General features: G+C 44.1%; 1 protein-coding gene across 1 annotated transcript; it reads left to right on the plus strand.

Moving 5' to 3' along the window:
• Positions 1-13,854: 13,854 nt before the first annotated feature.
• Positions 13,855-14,344, plus strand: LOC126608324 (alpha/beta hydrolase domain-containing protein WAV2-like). Its single transcript, XM_050276191.1, has one exon. The coding sequence runs from the start codon at positions 13,856-13,858 to the stop codon at positions 14,261-14,263; it is 408 nt and encodes a 135-aa protein (XP_050132148.1). The 5' UTR covers position 13,855; the 3' UTR covers positions 14,264-14,344.
• Positions 14,345-17,366: the final 3,022 nt, after the last annotated feature.

Consider the following 17,366-nt stretch of genomic DNA (forward strand, 5'->3'; position numbering starts at 1 on the left):
ATTGTAATATTTTTAATATTAAATGAATATATTTAGAAATAAAAAATATTTTATTATTGAAATAATTAATGATATTATTAATACAAAGGACCTTGATCAAAAATTGAAAAGTAATAAGGTTTTAATCAATAGAGTAGTAAAAATAAGGATGAAAACCTAATTACTCCAATTAATAACTTATAACTAGTTCTTTGTGGCATCTGTCAGGTGCTTGAGTTGATTTCGTCCAAACCACTTTAAAACCATAAAAAGTTAACGAATAAACTTAACTTAAACTCCATAATCCTACACTAATAAGTTAATCAAAAATGCTAACGGGCCTCTTTCAAAGTGGGACTCTCCATGGATTACCCCACAATTTAATGTCAATTTTCATGCCAACATTATAGAATATTGTGCAAAAAATATAAGGTGGTAGTGAGTCTTGGATAAGATATGAAATTTCTCAAGCAATGCATGCATGCAAGACTTAAGACTTAAAACTCTATCAGATGACGAGTCTACTTGAGTATTTACATACTTAAGAGGAGTGTTATAGATACTATATTAAAGTGTGATTGTGTAAATCCTAGATATATTTGATTACTAGTTATTCTTTCCCTACTAGTATTGTATTTCCTTGGAGGACAATGATTTTTCTCCTCTTTGCTACTACAAATAAAGGCACTGTGTAGGGGGAATAACACACCCTAACAACATCTCATACTTTCTTCACACCCTCTCTCTCTCTCTCTCTCTCTCTCTCTCTCTCTCTCTCTCTCTCTCTCTCTCTCTCTCTCTCTCTCTCTCTCTGCCGCGTCCCCTCTCTCTGCTTGTAAGATAAATTGGCCACAACATCATTAAGAATTAGATTTGGTTACTAGTTTATTATTTCCCTACTAGGATTGTATTTACTTGGATGACAAGTAATTCCTCTCATCTTTACTACTATAAATAAAGGCACGGGAAATAACAACATCTCAATTCTAATACACACATAGAAATCCCTACACTTTCTCCACTCCCTCCTTGTCGTGCTCTCTCTCCCTTGTCAGATAAATTGACCACAACAAATTTATGACTTTTGACAAGCATTATTCAATTTTTACTTTGTTGAAGAGGTCACAAAAATGAAAAAAAAAAGGAAGCATTATATTAATATTTTTTATTCCAAGTGATATTACCATGCTTTATGTATAAGAATTATGCTCATGAGCTTTTTTTTTTTTTTTTGAACAAAATACTTCATGAGTTTGATACTTAGAGCACCTCCAAAAAGAGGTGTCAAAATTTTAACATAAAATTTAAATTTGACAGCCTATGTGGTATTTTGACATTTTTTAAAGTTTTACTCTCAACACGATATGTCAAATTAAATTATTATTTTATTATATTAAAAAATAAATGATTAAACCAATAAAAAATTAATTAAAGAAATTTAATACTTACTAAATCAAGACCGTTCATCAAATGAACCTGTAGACATCGAAATTTCGGTAAATAAATGTTGACCGATAAATCAAAGTTTCAACGCTCATGTATTACATAAATTTTACGCGTAGCGTGTGTCTAAACAAAAAATCGAAATAAGTTGGAAAAGTCATCAAACAGGACACGTGTCAACACCTGGCAGAAACGACTTATTTCATCTGGAATATTATATTCAAAGTTAGGCCTTGGAAATTTCTATAAATAGAAGGCTAATTCATTCATTTAAGGAGATCGATATTACACCAAAACCTTGAAGCTCTGAAACTCTGAAACTTCGAAGCTCTCAAACATCCAGGTTTCCGAAGAATCAAGAAAGCCCTCTTCGTTCTTCGTTCATCCGTTCATCCGTTCATCCTCAAGATCAAGCCCCAACGGCTCCTTGAAGATCCGCTCAAATCCACCTTCAAGACCAAGCCCACGGCCCTTGAAGAACGTTCATCCCTAGATCAAGCCCAACGGCCCTTTGGATCAACCACACCGACAAACCCACACATCTAACCGTCCTTCAAGATCAAGCCCAAAAGCCCTTGAAGAACGTTCATCCTTAGATCAACCCCAACGGCCCTTTGGATCAATTAACATCCACAAACCAACACCTTACGGAGATCGAATCAGAGGATCAAATTTGAGAGAGATTGTAACCCAAAATCATCAAATACAAATATTTGTTTGTGCACGTTGTTCTTGTCTCTTTTGTTTCAGGAAAATTTCGTGTTCACAAATTGGCATGCCCAGTGGGACCATCTCTACCTCTCATCTCTTCCTCCGTTCAAGAAATATAAGCACACTTCCAAAATCAATGGCATCAAGGAAGGCTCAAGCTGTTCCCATAACCGGCACAAAGAACAAAGGCGCCCTCGTCGCAAGTGGTGTCACTTTGGGCATCACGACTCGAAGCAAAGCAAAAGCTACTTCTGCCACCTCTTTCACCTCTGCATCAACTCTGCCAAGGGAACGAGAGTACCCAAGGCACGAGCCTGTGATCACCTTAGCCTCACTAAGGGCACCAAGGGGGGAAAGACTAAGGGAATACTCCAAATCCATGCTAGCCGATGCCGATTCAAGCGGCAGTTCAGCCATGCAAGTCATGACCACTGGAGCAACTTCAATCGATGAACAGCTTGCTCAAATGAATGAAGCAATCGCAAGGCTAACTCGAACTGTGGAAGAAAAAGACTTGCAAATCGCAACATTAGTCAACCGACTGGAGGCGCAGGATAGCGAGAAACCCGACCCAGAGGATGATCCACTAAAGGGAGGAGCTGGCGGAGACGAAGAACCTCCGGTGAAGAAAATTGATGGGAAGCCGAAGCCAGACCATGCAGCGGCGCTCATGGGATCTCTCTCCATCCAGCAGCTGCAGGAGATGATCACCAACACCATCAAGGCACGGTACGAAGGGAGCTCCCATGCCTCCACGTTGTACTCAAAGCCTTACTCCAGGAAAATCGACGCCTTAAGGATGCCGAGAGGCTATCAACCGCCGAAGTTTATGCAATTCGACGGAAAGGGAAACCTGAAGCAACATGTCGCACATTTCGTCGAAACCTGCAACAATGCAGGGACAGAGGGAGATTACCTCGCCAAGCAGTTTGTGCGCTCGTTAAAAGGAAACGCCTTTAAGTGGTACACGGACTTAGAGCCTGAGTCCGTCAACAGCTAGGAACAGTTGGAAAGGGAATTCCTCAACCGCTTCTACAGTACCCGCCGCACTGTGAGCATGCTAGAGCTGACGAGCACAAAGCAATGGAAGGAAGAACCAGTCATGGACTACATCAACCGATGGCGTAATCTAAGCCTCGACTGTAAGGACAGGCTCTCCGAGATTTCTTCAATCGAGATGTGCATCCAGGGCATGCAATGGGGTTTACAATACATCCTTCAAGGTATCAAGCCACAGACTTTTGAAGAATTAGCCACCCGTGCCCACGACATGGAGCTGAGCATCGCCCACCATGGAAAGAAGGAGCCAATCACCAATTTCAAAAGGGATAAGGTGTTTACTTCAAGAGCAGACAATTATGGAAAAAAGCTCGCCAAGGAAGCTTTTACCACCAATACCACCCCTATCAAGACCCTGTCCGCACCCGTCAAAATCTCATTCAATAAAGCAAGGGAGATAAAAAGAAGTGAGCCTTCCCACACCCAAGATAGGTACAAAAACACCTTGAGGGAATTGGAGCAGAAGGTATACCCTTTTCCGGACTCCGACATGGACGTAATGCTGGACGACCTGCTGGAGAAGAAGGTGATTGAGTTACCCGAATGCAAACGCCCTGAAGAAATGAATCGCATCAATGATCCCAAGTACTGCAAGTACCATCGTATCGTGGGTCATCATGTGGGCAAGCGTTTCATCCTAAAAGAACTCATCATGAAGTTGGCACAACAAGGACGGATTGAGCTCGACCTAGAAGACACAGCTGCGACGCACACCACTACGATCGTGTTCGGATCCTTTGATCCTGTGCTTCTTCAAGAAATGCCTGACCATGCTTGGCAATACTCAAACCACATTGCACATTCTGCACCACCGTCACTGGGGGCAAGCAACCAGGACGCACCTACTGACGATGACAAATGATGGACATTGGTGACCTATAAGAGGACGAGGAAATCGAAACCGCAGGCTATAAAGCCAAAGGGGGAACAAGGGAGAAAGCACCACCGTCGAGCAATAGGAAGCCTAAAAGAAACATAAGAGCTGCTAAGCCAATATATGCTGGGGAACCTGCGGAGCAAAAGCCACGCATTCCCGTCTCCTTGCACGAGTACTTCCCGGAGGACTTCTTCCAACATTGCACTATCACCGCATGTCACATGGTCGAAGTAGAAATAGAAGAACCCTCAAAAGGCAAGATTGTTGCCGCTGAGGGAGAAAATACTCTTACACCTGAAGAAGGTCTGCCAATACACTTTAGCATCGAGGAAGCGCTACAATTGCCAAAGAAGATACGAAGGGCATTGGCAACGGTTTTAGCAAGTCCAAACGACCGCGGAGTGCAAGAAAGCAAGAACGAAGGCTTGAGGCTTCAGCCACACGAGTGTGCCACATGCTATGCCACCGATGACACAATCCACTTCACCGACGAAGACTTACTGCTAGGATCCAAGCCTCACAACCGACCTCTCTTCGTCTCTGGGTACGTAAGGGAGCACAAAGTCAGCCGCATGCTTGTGGACGACGGGTCAGCCATAAATATCATGCCAAAGTCAACAATGACCACAATCGGCATCAAGGTGGATGAACTATCCCTAAGTCATCTACTAATCCAAGGTTTTAACCAAGGAGGACAAAGAGCGATGGGCATGATCCGAGTGGAGATGACCATTGGTGAACTCAAGTCAAGCACAATATTCCACGTGATTGATGCAAGAACTTCCTACGGTTTGCTCTTAGAAAGGCATTGGATCCATGCGAATGGAGTAATATCGTCGACCCTTCACCAATGTTTAAAATTTTACCAAAAAGGAGTGAAGGTGATCTATGGCGACACCAAGCCATTCACCGAAACCGAATCACATTTCGCAGACGCCAAGTTCTACATGGATGAAGACAGGGTGCCCGAAACTCTCCCAAAAGAGATCAACTCCATGGGCAAAGCAACACCTAAAAAGCAGGAGTGGCAAGTCATGCCCAAGAAGCAAGAAGAAGAAGCTATGCCATCTTGAAGCAAAAACGATGATGAGCTTGCTAAACCTGCAACAACCAGAGGAAGTAGGACGACCTTAAATGGACCAAGCATACCCGTCTTTCGATACATCCCGACGTCGAGAAGAAAGAATGGTCAATCCCCGTTTGAAACTGCAGCAAGCAAAGCCGATGCACAGCGGCATATGGATAATGTAAAATTGCTCAAAACGAATGCAGTTTTACCTCTGACACAGCTAGGCGACACTAAGGTTGCAAAACCATCACAAGGCTTCATAAAAGGCTTGCCAAAGGGCGTAGAACCAAGCTTTCTCCCAACCAAGAGGACCGAAGAAGGTTTTGATCCAAACGCCTACAAACTCATGTCGAAAGCTGGGTACAACTTCACCTCATCTGTAAATTTGGGAAAGAATGATTTGAACACCGTCAAAGACAACGAACGCGGTCTCACTAAAACTCAGAAGAAGTTGAAGGAGCATGGTTATGGGGTCAACAACAACAAAGCTGGACTTGGCTTCACACCGAATGCATCGGTGAAGATCTCCAGCAAGGCAAAAAATGCTAGCGCTCAACACATCAGTGTGAGCATTATACAAGATAAAAAGGAGCCTCAACCTGCCCCCCAAACATCAGTATTCGATAGAATGAATTGTTCAAGGCCCAGAGTTTCGGCCCCTAAACTCATTGGCGGTCAGAACAGAACTTCCGTCTTCAGAAGGCTTAACACGTCAGCATCTCGAAGCTCTATTTTCAAAAGGTTGTCAAAACCTAAGAAGCAAAGTAATACGACTAGCTTTCCTCCACGACAGTTAGTTATGGAAAGACTTGAAGAAGCCAAAGAGCCTTCCAGAGGGAGAAAAATGACACCGGAAGTAGAAAAGATCGATCATTTGACAGAAAAGGATGACGTTCGAAGTTCCATTCCTTCAAGAATGAAGCACCAAGCAATTTTGGAGGTTAACATAGTTGGATCACTGAAGGTGAAAAGGCGCACCATCATCCACACTGGACAATCTTCATGCCAACAAGCTCGAGAGGTCAACACCGAAGAAGAGGCCCAAGACGTCTTCCACATCACAATCCAAGAAGGTGAAGAAGATGAAATCCTCGAGGAAGATGTCATTGCGGCACCATCACAACTCGAAGATGGGGGGCAAGCCACGGTTGACGATCTCAAAGAACTCAACTTAGGCACAAGTGAGGAACCGAAGCCTATCTTCGTGAGTGCATTACTAAGTGCAGATGAGATAGATAAGTATTACCAGCTGCTACTAGAGTATAAGGACGTCTTTGCTTGGACCTACAAGGAGATGCCTGGCCTTGACCCTATCATTGCTGTGCATCATCTTGCAGTCAAGCCTGGAACGCGATTAATAAAGAAAACTCAAAGACGCTATCGATCCGAGCTCATCCCACAAATCGAGGTCGAGATTGACAAGTTGATCGAAGCAGGTTTCATTCGAGAGGTGCAATACCCCAAGTGGATCTCCAATGTCGTCATAGTCCTTAAGAAATCTGGACAAATACGTGTTTACGTAGAATTCCGAGACCTCAATGATGCTTGCCCAAAGGATGACTTCCCCTTGCTAATCATCGAAATCATGGTGGACGCGACCACTGGCCATGAGGCACTATCATTCATGGACGGCTCTTCTGGATATAACCAAATTCGTATGGCTCTTGAAGATGAGGAACTAACAGCCTTCCGCACTCCAAAATGTATCTACTGCTACAAGGTGATGCCCTTTGGTTTGAAGAATGCTGGAGCTACATATCAGCGCACAATGCAGAAGATCTTCAATGACATGCTACACAAGAACGTAGAATGCTATGTAGATGATGTGGTGGTCAAGACAAAGAAAAGATTAGATCACTTGAAGGATTTGCGAGTAGTGTTCGAAAGATTACGAAAATACAACCTCAAGATGAACCCGTTAAAATGTGCATTTGGCGTCACATCTGGAAAGTTCCTTGGCTTTATTGTCAAGCATCGTGGCATTGAAGTGGATCAATCAAAGATCAAGGCCATTCAAAGCATGCCCGAGCCAAGAAACCTGCACGAGTTGAAAAGTCTACAAGGACGGCTAGCCTTCATCAGACGTTTCATCTCCAACCTTGCAGGGCGTTGTCAACCGTTCAGTCGACTCATGAAGAAAGATGTTCCGTTCGTATGGGACAAAGCATGCAGCAATGCTTTTGAAAGCATAAAAAAGTATTTATCAAGTCCACCTGTTCTGGGGGCACCTGTACCAGGGAAACCGCTTATATTGTACATTGCTGCCCAGGAAAGTTTAGTTGGAGCACTCTTGGCACAGGAAAATGAATCCCAGAAAGAAGGAGCGTTATACTACCTTAGTTGAACGCTCACCGGCGCTGAGTTGAACTACTCCCCAATAGAAAAAATGTGCCTTGCCTTGATGTTTGCCATCCAGAAGCTCAGACATTACATGCATGCTTACACCATCCACTTGGTTGCTAAAGCTGACCCGGTCAAATACGTCATGTCCAAGCCGGTTTTGGCAGGACGACTAGCTAAATGGGCATTGCTTCTCAATCAATACGAGATCATCTATGTCCCAGCTAAAGCCGTCAAGGGACAAGCGCTAGCAGACTTCCTTGCCGACCATCCAATCCTAACCGATTGGAAAATCTCAGTAGACTTGCCTGACGAAGAGGTGTTCTACATCGACATATTCCTGACATGGACGATGTTCTTCGACGGATCTGCATGAGCAGACGGAGCAGGGGCAGGAGTAGTATTCATGTTGCCACAAAGGCAAATACTACCTTATTCATTCCAGCTAAGCGAATTATCCTCCAACAACGTCGCTGAGTACCAAGCACTGATCATCGGGCTCCAAATGGCAATCAACATGGAAATCATAGCCGTTGAGATATATGGCGACTCCAAGCTCATAATCAATCAACTCCTGACTGAATATGAGGTGAGGAAAGATGACCTCGTCCCATACTTCTGGCTGGCAACGCAATTGCTACAAAGGTTTGAGGCCGTAACACTAGAACACGTGCCAAGAAAAGAGAATCAAATGGCAGATGCTCTCGCTAACCTAGCCTCGAGCATGACATTAGGAGAAGACGAAGCTGCAAACGTGCCAGTCTGCCAAAGATGGGTAATCCCGCTTGTCATTGAAATAGTACTAAGCGATACAAACGTTATTTCAATACTTTCGGTCAACGTTGAAGAATGGAGACAGCCTCTGATCAACTACTTGGAGCATGGAATACTTCCAGATGATCCAAAACACCGTTCTGAAGTACGTCGACGAGCACATCACTTCCTCTATTACAAAGGGACACTTTACCGGTGATCTTTTGAAGGAGTACTTTTGAGATGCCTAGGCGAGGATGAAGCCAATCAAGCCATGGAAGAAGCACACTCAGGAATATGTGGAGCACATCAGTCTGGACCAAAGCTTCATTTCCAGCTAAAAAGAATGGGTTATTACTGGCCAAGCATGGTAAAGGACTACCTAGAACACCCCAAAAGGTGCCAAGCCTGCCAATTTCACGCTAACTTCATACATCAACCGCCTGAACCATTACACCCCACAGCTACTTCATGGCCGTTCGATGCATGGGGATTGGACGTCGTAGGACCAATTGCGCCAAAGTCGTCTACAGGAGAGGTTACATCCTGGCTGCAACATATTACTTATCTAAGTGGGCTGAGGCCATACCCCTGAAAGAAGTCAAGAAGGAAACTGTCGTCCGTTTCATCAAGGAACATATCATCCACTGATATGGTGTGCCTCGCTACATTGTCACCGACAACGAAAAATAGTTCTCAAACCGACTCGTGGACGAGCTCTGTAAGAAATACAAGTTCAAGCAGCACAAATCCTCCATGTATCATGCGCCGGCCAACGGTCTTGCAGAAGCATTCAACAAGACATTGTGCAACCTCCTAAAGAAGGTAATCGGTAGAACAAAGAAAGACTGGCATGAAAGAATAGGCGAAGCACTTTGGGCATACAAGACAACATATAGAACGCCTACCCAAGCTACACCTTATTCTCTTGTATATGGCGTGGAAGCTGTTCTACCGCTCGAAAGTCAAATCCCCTCGCTAAGGATGACTATACAAGAAGGCTTGACTGACGAAGAGAATGCAAAGTTGCGTCTTCAAGAGATGGAAGCGCTGGATGAGAAAAGACTCGAAGCCCAGCAACACTTGGAGTGTTATCAAGCACGAATCTCCAAGGCCTTCAACAAGAAAGTTCTCCCTCGGTCTTTTCAAATGGGAGATCTCGTCCTTTCATTGTATAGGCCTATCATCACAACTCACAAGACAAAGAGCAAGTTCACGTCAAAATGGGATGGACCATACGTAGTACAAGAAGTCTACACCAATGGTGCCTACTTAATCATGGCGGAAGACGGCTTAAGGATCGGCCCTATCAATGGTAGATTCTTGAAGCGCTACTACCCCTAAAAGGCAACAAACTCCCGCTCTTTGTTCACACGAGCCTAAACTGCATGAACTAAAACTCCTGGCCCGCAAGAGCATAAACTGCGTACGGCACCAAAAAAAAAAAAAAAAAAAGTATTTGAACTACGTTATGACTTGATCCCTCCTCAACAAAGGGTACGTAGGCAACTTGAAGTGTTAAAACTTCAAGTACAGTCACACCATCTAAAAAAATAATAATAATAATAACACTTTGAAGATTGAAGAGCACATTCAAGAACATAAATGCTTTATTTCTTTGAAAGAAGGAGTCGGCTCCAAGGCCTTATTACAAAAAAAAAAAAAAAAAAAAAAAAAAAAAAACAGAAGATACTACTTGAAAACTATGTCCTTAAAACTACGAAGGCGATCTTCAAGCAAGCCTTCCAAAGTCTTCAGAGTCTCTACCTCGGTGGGGGACAAGATGGGTAACTCCATAGTCATGCCTTCCTCTCGTTCTAGGCGCGAAATCTCTTCTTGATACTGAGAAAGTGCAGTTCCCTGCTCCGCAAAAACACTTTCAAGTTGCGATGCTTCGATTACCAACTGCTCCCGCTCTCGCACCAATGCATCTAGACGCCCCTGGACAGAAGTTAAAGCAGCCTCCGTGACATGATAATCTCCTGAAACAGCTTGCTGAAAAGACCGGACTTGAGCTAGTGACGAGTTTATTGTTGCTAGCTGATGAGCTTTAACATCTGGACTCAACTTCTCCAAGGAAATAGCATGTAAGGAAGAATACTCAGTCGAGGCGGCCATAAGTTCAGCAATCTTGATCTTCAAGGATAAGGAATCGACGTTAAGGTTGTCAATCACGGAAACAAACTTCGACAAATCCTCATTGAGCAACATAAGGTCTTCCAACGGACACTTAGAAATCCTCTCCTTGATATGACCCTTGATCTCCATTGCAGCACCAAGTCTGATGCGATGGATGAGTGGCTCAGTAACGCTAAGGTTCGGCTCTCTCAAAGAGATCTCAGAGCTAGCTGGCAAATGTTTTGGACGCATGACGGGTTCTGGCATACCTCCACCTACACACGGCAAACTCGGGAAGTTCGGCAGATTCGGAACAAGCTCTGTACCAGGCGGATCCCCGATCTCCCTTTCTGTAGGCAGGTCACCTACAAATAGCATCTCCGTGTAGGAATAAACATCTGCAGTTGCCAAATCAAGATGACAAGAAGGCCCAACCTAAAGGAGACAAAGGAAGGCGTTAGAAACGAAAGCCAAAACAATGAAAGCAGAAGGAATCACGAAAAAAAAAAAAATGAAGTACATACATCTTTCTCAAATGGCGCACGGTCATCGAATTGAGGAGGTCTAAACACTTCCTTCTTCCTATGACGAAAATTGACATCGTTGTCGACCTGAGCATCCTCAAGTGGTAGCTTGTTTGAAACTTTTTGACGCTGCTGCAGAATAAATCCGTCTTCGTGCGAGTCAACTTCATTTCCCGCCTCTTCAGAAGCATCCGGATGTCAAGGAGACAAGCGTGGATGTTGAGGAGCTAAAGCTACAGGTCTATCTTGTAAGGGAGCCGCACTCGCGCAATCAAGGGGTACCAGTCGCATAGAAACCACAGGACAACCCTTTCTTGGCATATCATCGCCTAAGTGAGAAGAATTGGTACCACTTGCCATCCCCGAGTTCTTATAATGTGTCTTTGACCACCAACGTGCGTAAACACGGGTCACTGGATTACTCTTGAACTCATCCTTGGCCGGCAACGTGATAACAACATTTATGCATGAACGGGTACAAGACTCCCAATGCATGTACACGGCTTGCAAAGATGCCGATTGGTTATTTTCCTTCAACTTGCCTGGCACGTTTTGGACAAAACCAAATTACCTGCTGAAACGGTGGGGACTATATGACTGAACAATGCATCGGTCTTCTTGCCGCAGAGAAACAAACCCCGAGCGAAGACTTATAAGATAAGACAAGTATGAGGAACGGAGATGCGAATTGTCTACAATGCCTCGCCGCACCGAGCCAACTCTCGCTAAGGGGTCCATCCTCAAAACTGCACAACTTTTAAATAACGCTCGCGCTTGCAAATCATCAAGGCTCTTCGCGGAGAGCACACCGGAATACTTCGTCATCAAAGGCTAGCTTGGCTCCTGTCGATGAAGAAGGCCTTGACTTATCCAGAGTAAATAAAGAAAAATGAGTGCCAAAATATTCACCCAACCAACCATACACATAGTGGTAAGGAAGCACCGCATCATGATCTTCAGTGCTTGTCGAGTCAGAAACCATGCTCAAGCCATTGTAAATGTTGGCTAAGACCGGAATAGCAAGGCTAAAAGACTCACCTGCAGCCATCTTGCTAGCAACTTTGAAAACTCCAAGACGAACTAAGTTGACGTCGCCTGCGGGGAAAACAAACTTACAAAGCCAATAAGCTAAGAAAGCAGCCAGGTAAGACTCCTCCACATGCTCTGATGCTATGCCAAGATCCTCAAATGCTCTCAACTCGTCAGAAGAGCGACGCCTGGTTGCGCCAATAACACCGGACGGGTCTGAGTCGCCCTTTGGCCTAGTGGTCTTGTTACGACCAATTTTCTTCAAAGGCTTCTTATACCTCATGGCCTCCCAGTACCAGAATCGGATCCATGAGGAAATCCTCAAGCCTGATTTACCTTGAGCATCCTGGAAAAACTTGTGATACGCCCAAAACAAATAGCGACAACTTACAGGCAATCCTCGGTTATTGCAAAGAGAAAGGTCCTCTGCACTGGGAACGACCTCGTCGTAAAACTTGCCTTGGATCGGCAAGCCTCCTATCCTGTGAAGATCCCAAAGTGAAATTGACATCTCCCCTTGCGCTGTGTGAAGTGTGTTGGTGGCCGAACACCAATGCTCTAAGAACGCATGAATAACGGAAGGATGGCGATCGTAACTAAATAAAGATGCATACACAGTGTGGTAAAGGCCCACCTTAGTAAGCACATCCTTAGATCGGCTTAAGACATCTTCGAGCCACTCCCAATAAAACTCATCAAAAACGGCCTCTCCAGCAGTATACAGGGTACCATTCTAAGCCATAGCTCCGATGCGGATGTGATCACCAAGAAGCTTAAATGAGGCCGAATGATTGTTACCAGCATGGTGCGACAGATTCAAGATAAGAATCTTCGAGATGCGCGCCTTCTTCTTCGTATCTGTTTGGACAGAATCTACCACATCCTAAGATACTTCAGAAGACCACGACTTAATATGCATTGAGTTATCTTTCGCGGGAAGAGCAAGCGCTTTAAGACCAGTCAGTGGCTCGTAAAGCTTTAACGTCGTTCCTCTATCTTGCGAGTCACCTGCCTGCGCAAGAATGGTAAGGGTGCTGCCCTTAAAGCACTTAAAAAATACCATGACCTCGAAAAAACAAAATAAATCAGCAGTAGCACGGCAAAGGGGGTAGCTACAAGATAGTCCTTCCAAGTGGCAGCAAGAGGCACATCGACGTCACCACCAAGGAAAGTTATGACCAAAAGGCATTACACAGCATAAACTCACTGCAGTATCTTGCACAGCACCACACGGCAGCGCACCACCGAAAGAAAAAAAAAACTGTGATCAAAAGGCACTACACAGCGAAACCCCGTTGCAGTCTCTTGCACAAACCCTAGGTAGCAGAAATCACAAATATGCTCACTCCCTACTCACTCCAAATACCACGTCTCTGAAAGCTTCGTAATTAAAGATCCCTAGCATTACGACAAAGAAATCCATTAGTGAGGGTGCGCACATTATAAGAAATTTTATATATCTGCACACTGGGACAAACAAATATATATATATATATATATATATATATGCATGCAGAAGACGGGACAAAGAAACAAATATATATATATATATATGCATGCAGATGGTGGGACAAAGAAACAAATGTATATATATATGCATGCAGAGTGACGGGACAAGCCTTGGCAAGTACCAATTACCTGCCATATATATATATGCATGCAGAGTGACAGGACAAACAAACAAATATATATATATATATATATATATATATGCATGCAGCTGACGGGACAAAATACATGCAGATGATGGGACAAACAAATATATATATATATGCATGCAGATGACGGGACAAACGCATGTAGATGACTGGACAAACAAATATATATATGCATGCAGCTGACGGGACAAAAAAAAAAAAAAAAAAACACCACAAAATCTCAACTTCTGTTCCTGTTCCCATTCTTTTCTCTTAATATCGTCCACCCTCACCTAACAACCTCACACCCCCAGCCATGGTGTCGTACGTAAACGCGCTGCTGTACGGGGTGGGCGGCCTGGTGGTGGCCGGCATGGCATTGCTCGTCGCCCTCCAGGAGCGGCTTATCTACCTCCCCGTCCTGCCGGGTTTCACCAAGTCCTACCCGATTACCCCTGCCCGCCTACGCCTCACTTACGAGGACGTCTGGCTCCGCTCCTCCGACGGCGTTCACCTCCACGCTTGGTTCATCAAGCTCTTCCCCCACTGCCGAGGTCCAACCCTTTTGTTTTTCCAAGAAAATGCTGGAAACATTGCTCATCGCCTCGAAATGGTCCAGATAATGTTACAGAAATTGCAATGTAACGTGTTCATGCTTTCATATCGAGGTTATGGAGCAAGTGAAGGATATCCTTCCCAGCATGGGATCATAAAAGATGCTTAGGTTGCATTGGATCATCTTTCTCAGAGGACCAACATTGACACATCTAGAATAGTTGTCTTTGGAAGGTCACTTGATGGTGCAGTCGGATACCCACAAGATACGTCACAAATTTGGCATATATATATATTTATATATATATATGCAGACGAAGGGACAAACAAGCAAATAAAATACGTATATATATATATATATATATATATATATATATTTATGTATCAGCGTAGTGGTAGACAACCACGTTCCACATATGTATACATATATATGAAGGCATGCACGACCCCAGGATGATCCTCACTTTAAAACAAAAGAGCCTGGACCTCTCCCTCCCCGTCCTCTAACTCGAAAGAGAGATCGCTGCGAGCCCAGGTGCGCTAATTCCTACAGCCTTTGCGCCAGGATGACAAATGCAAGGATGACAGGCAGTGTAATGGTGTGCGGCAGACAGTGCAACGAGGACGTGAGGCGGTGCGGCAACCAGCAAGGATGACGAAGGCAGTGCAGCAAGGATGGTGGCTGTGCAATGGCTTGGCAGTGACAGTAAAAGGCAGCGAGAATGCAGTGGCTGCGCAATTGGCTGTGAAATTGTTGCGTAGTTGTGGTGTTCAGAGAAGCAGGCAAACCTGCACAAATATGAAGCAGCAAGTTTTAGTGCAAATAGGCAGAACTACACTTGATAGGTTAAAAACCTTTCGAGCTGACGGGAATGGGGTAAGGATCGAATACCTGCCTAAACGCCTTACAGGAAGGCTTACTTATACACACCAAAAAAAAAAAAAAAAAAAAAGGGACCAACATTACAGAGCACATGCCGTGAATGATGATACTCACATGCAGCAGTCTGCATAAAAAAAAAATCTTTTGTTAAAGCTGGGAAAAGCTTTAACGCCCATATTTGCCTGACACTGCAAGCAGCATATTTGGGGAAAAAAAAACAAGGACATACAGCTTTAGCTGTATGTTTGAGATTGAATGCTCTCATTTCTGAAATGTGCTAAGGAAAGCTAAAGTATTGATGCCCACTTACACTAACATGATTGTTATCTCCACTTACTAAAATATATATATATATATATATATAAAAGTCGATATCATGAATGGTGCGCGACACCATGTGACAGAAGAAATATATATATATATATATATATATATATAAAACAATGGTGCTAAAAAAAAAAATGTACATATAGACACTAAGTGAAATAAAGCTCATTTATTAATGTTTCCAATAAGTTACAAATATGTACATGTACATAAATCAAAATAAACAAACAAGAGAGAGCCTTCACAAAGGTTGCTCAGGCGGAGCCTCAGCAATCGGCGGGGCCACAGAAGGAGGAGGTATCGGAGGTTGATCATTTGGAGCTTCACTACGCGGTACAGCCCCAGAAGACGAAGGCAAATGTTGTTGGAACAAACCCACAAACCTCCGATGATCAAGTAAAATCTGACCATCAGATTCCTGCATCTGGTCAATTTTCCTCTTCATGTTTGTGGCATAGTTGTGTGCAAGCTTGTGCAACTGTTTATTCCCATGCTTGAGCCCTCTAATCTCCTGTTTGAGATTCATCACTTCAGCCGCCAACGATTCAACTTGATGGGTTCGAGCAAATAGGCGTTGGGCCATGTTGGACACAGAACCCGCACACTGCACACTAAGAACCAGAGACTCCTTAACAGCCAACTCATCAGACTGTTTTGAAAGCAGTCTGTTATCTTTAGGAGTGACAAGGTTCCGGGCCACCACCGTAGCAATCAAGTAATTCTTTATCACCGAATCCCCAACAGTAAGGGGACCAGTAGGGGATATGAAGGATGGGCGCCATATGTTGTCTGGAGAAGGCGGGACTGCCTCTTCACCAAGGTTCAAGTCAAAACAACGGTCAGAGGGGCCAGACATTTTTAGAGGTGTTAAAGAAAGAAGAAGTCGGACAAGTCAAGATCGTAGAAGTGCAATAAGGGAGTTTCTACAGGCAGAAATTCAAGTGTGCTTTGAACGTTCTGCGTACCTCTATAAAAATCAGCACTTGATGGGATTTCAGTGATCGAAGAGGCGAGCTCAGAAATCGAAGAGGCCAACTCAAAAATCAAAGAGGCGCTAGCTTTCTCGAAAGCTGGGCTTGCTTAGAAACCACGTCCAATCTTCTTTTCCAGACGTGTCAGCATCTGTCACATGCAGAGTAAGCTTTACGAAAATCACGGACAATTTGTCGAAGCGCCGATTCCAACCATCTGCTTTTCGAGACGTGTCAACATCTGTCACATGCAGAAGTCGGCTTTACGGAAATCATGGGCAGTTTGTTGAAGTGCCAATTCCAGATATCGAAGAGGCACTTGCTTTTCCAGACGTGTTAGCGTCTGTCACATGCACCGTCAACTTTGCGGAAATTACGGGCAATCTGTCGAAGATCTCTTGTGAAGTAGAAAGCACGTGAAGTTTACTATTCAATCACGCATTGGTTGCCGACACGAGTGAAAGAATAGTACCTCTACAGGTACTAAAGAATTTCCTATAACTGTCCACATTCACCCTCCATAGCAAGGCAGACATACAGAACCTTTCTTCATCTCCGAGAATGCCTTCCCAACGAAGCCTCTCGAGTCATTCAGTGTTCCTTATTCCTTGGGGTACCTCTGCAAACAAATGACACCAAAGCAAAAATATCTTATATCACTAGGGTAGAAAGCAAGAGTATCTCATATCATGCATTCTCCCTGTCCTTTCCTTTGTCCTTGTTCTTACCTGCAAAGACAGGGATAAAGAAAGCAATATGCCAAAACCTCCACTCAAACTCAAGTAAGAAACCGACTGCTTGGAACCCTTCCCTGATTGCCTACCTAGCACTGCTTTCCAGTACTCGTCTTCCACTGCTGCTGTACTTCCAAAGAAGCTGCCACATTTGCCTGGAGAACAGATAAGGCAAGTGAAAATGATACCTTGCAGCATGTGGAGACAACGTGCAGAAGAAACAAGCAGAGAAGAATGCAGCCTGCACAGTCAACTCAGCAGAAGGAGTCTGAGCTGAAGAACTCGAGAAGATGCCACATTCTGCCAGAAGAATAGATAAGACAAGGGAAAATGATACATTACAGCATGTGGAGACAA

Source organism: Malus sylvestris, chromosome 16, assembly GCF_916048215.2.
Source record: "Malus sylvestris chromosome 16, drMalSylv7.2, whole genome shotgun sequence".
In the NCBI taxonomy this organism is placed as follows: Eukaryota; Viridiplantae; Streptophyta; class Magnoliopsida; order Rosales; family Rosaceae; genus Malus; species Malus sylvestris.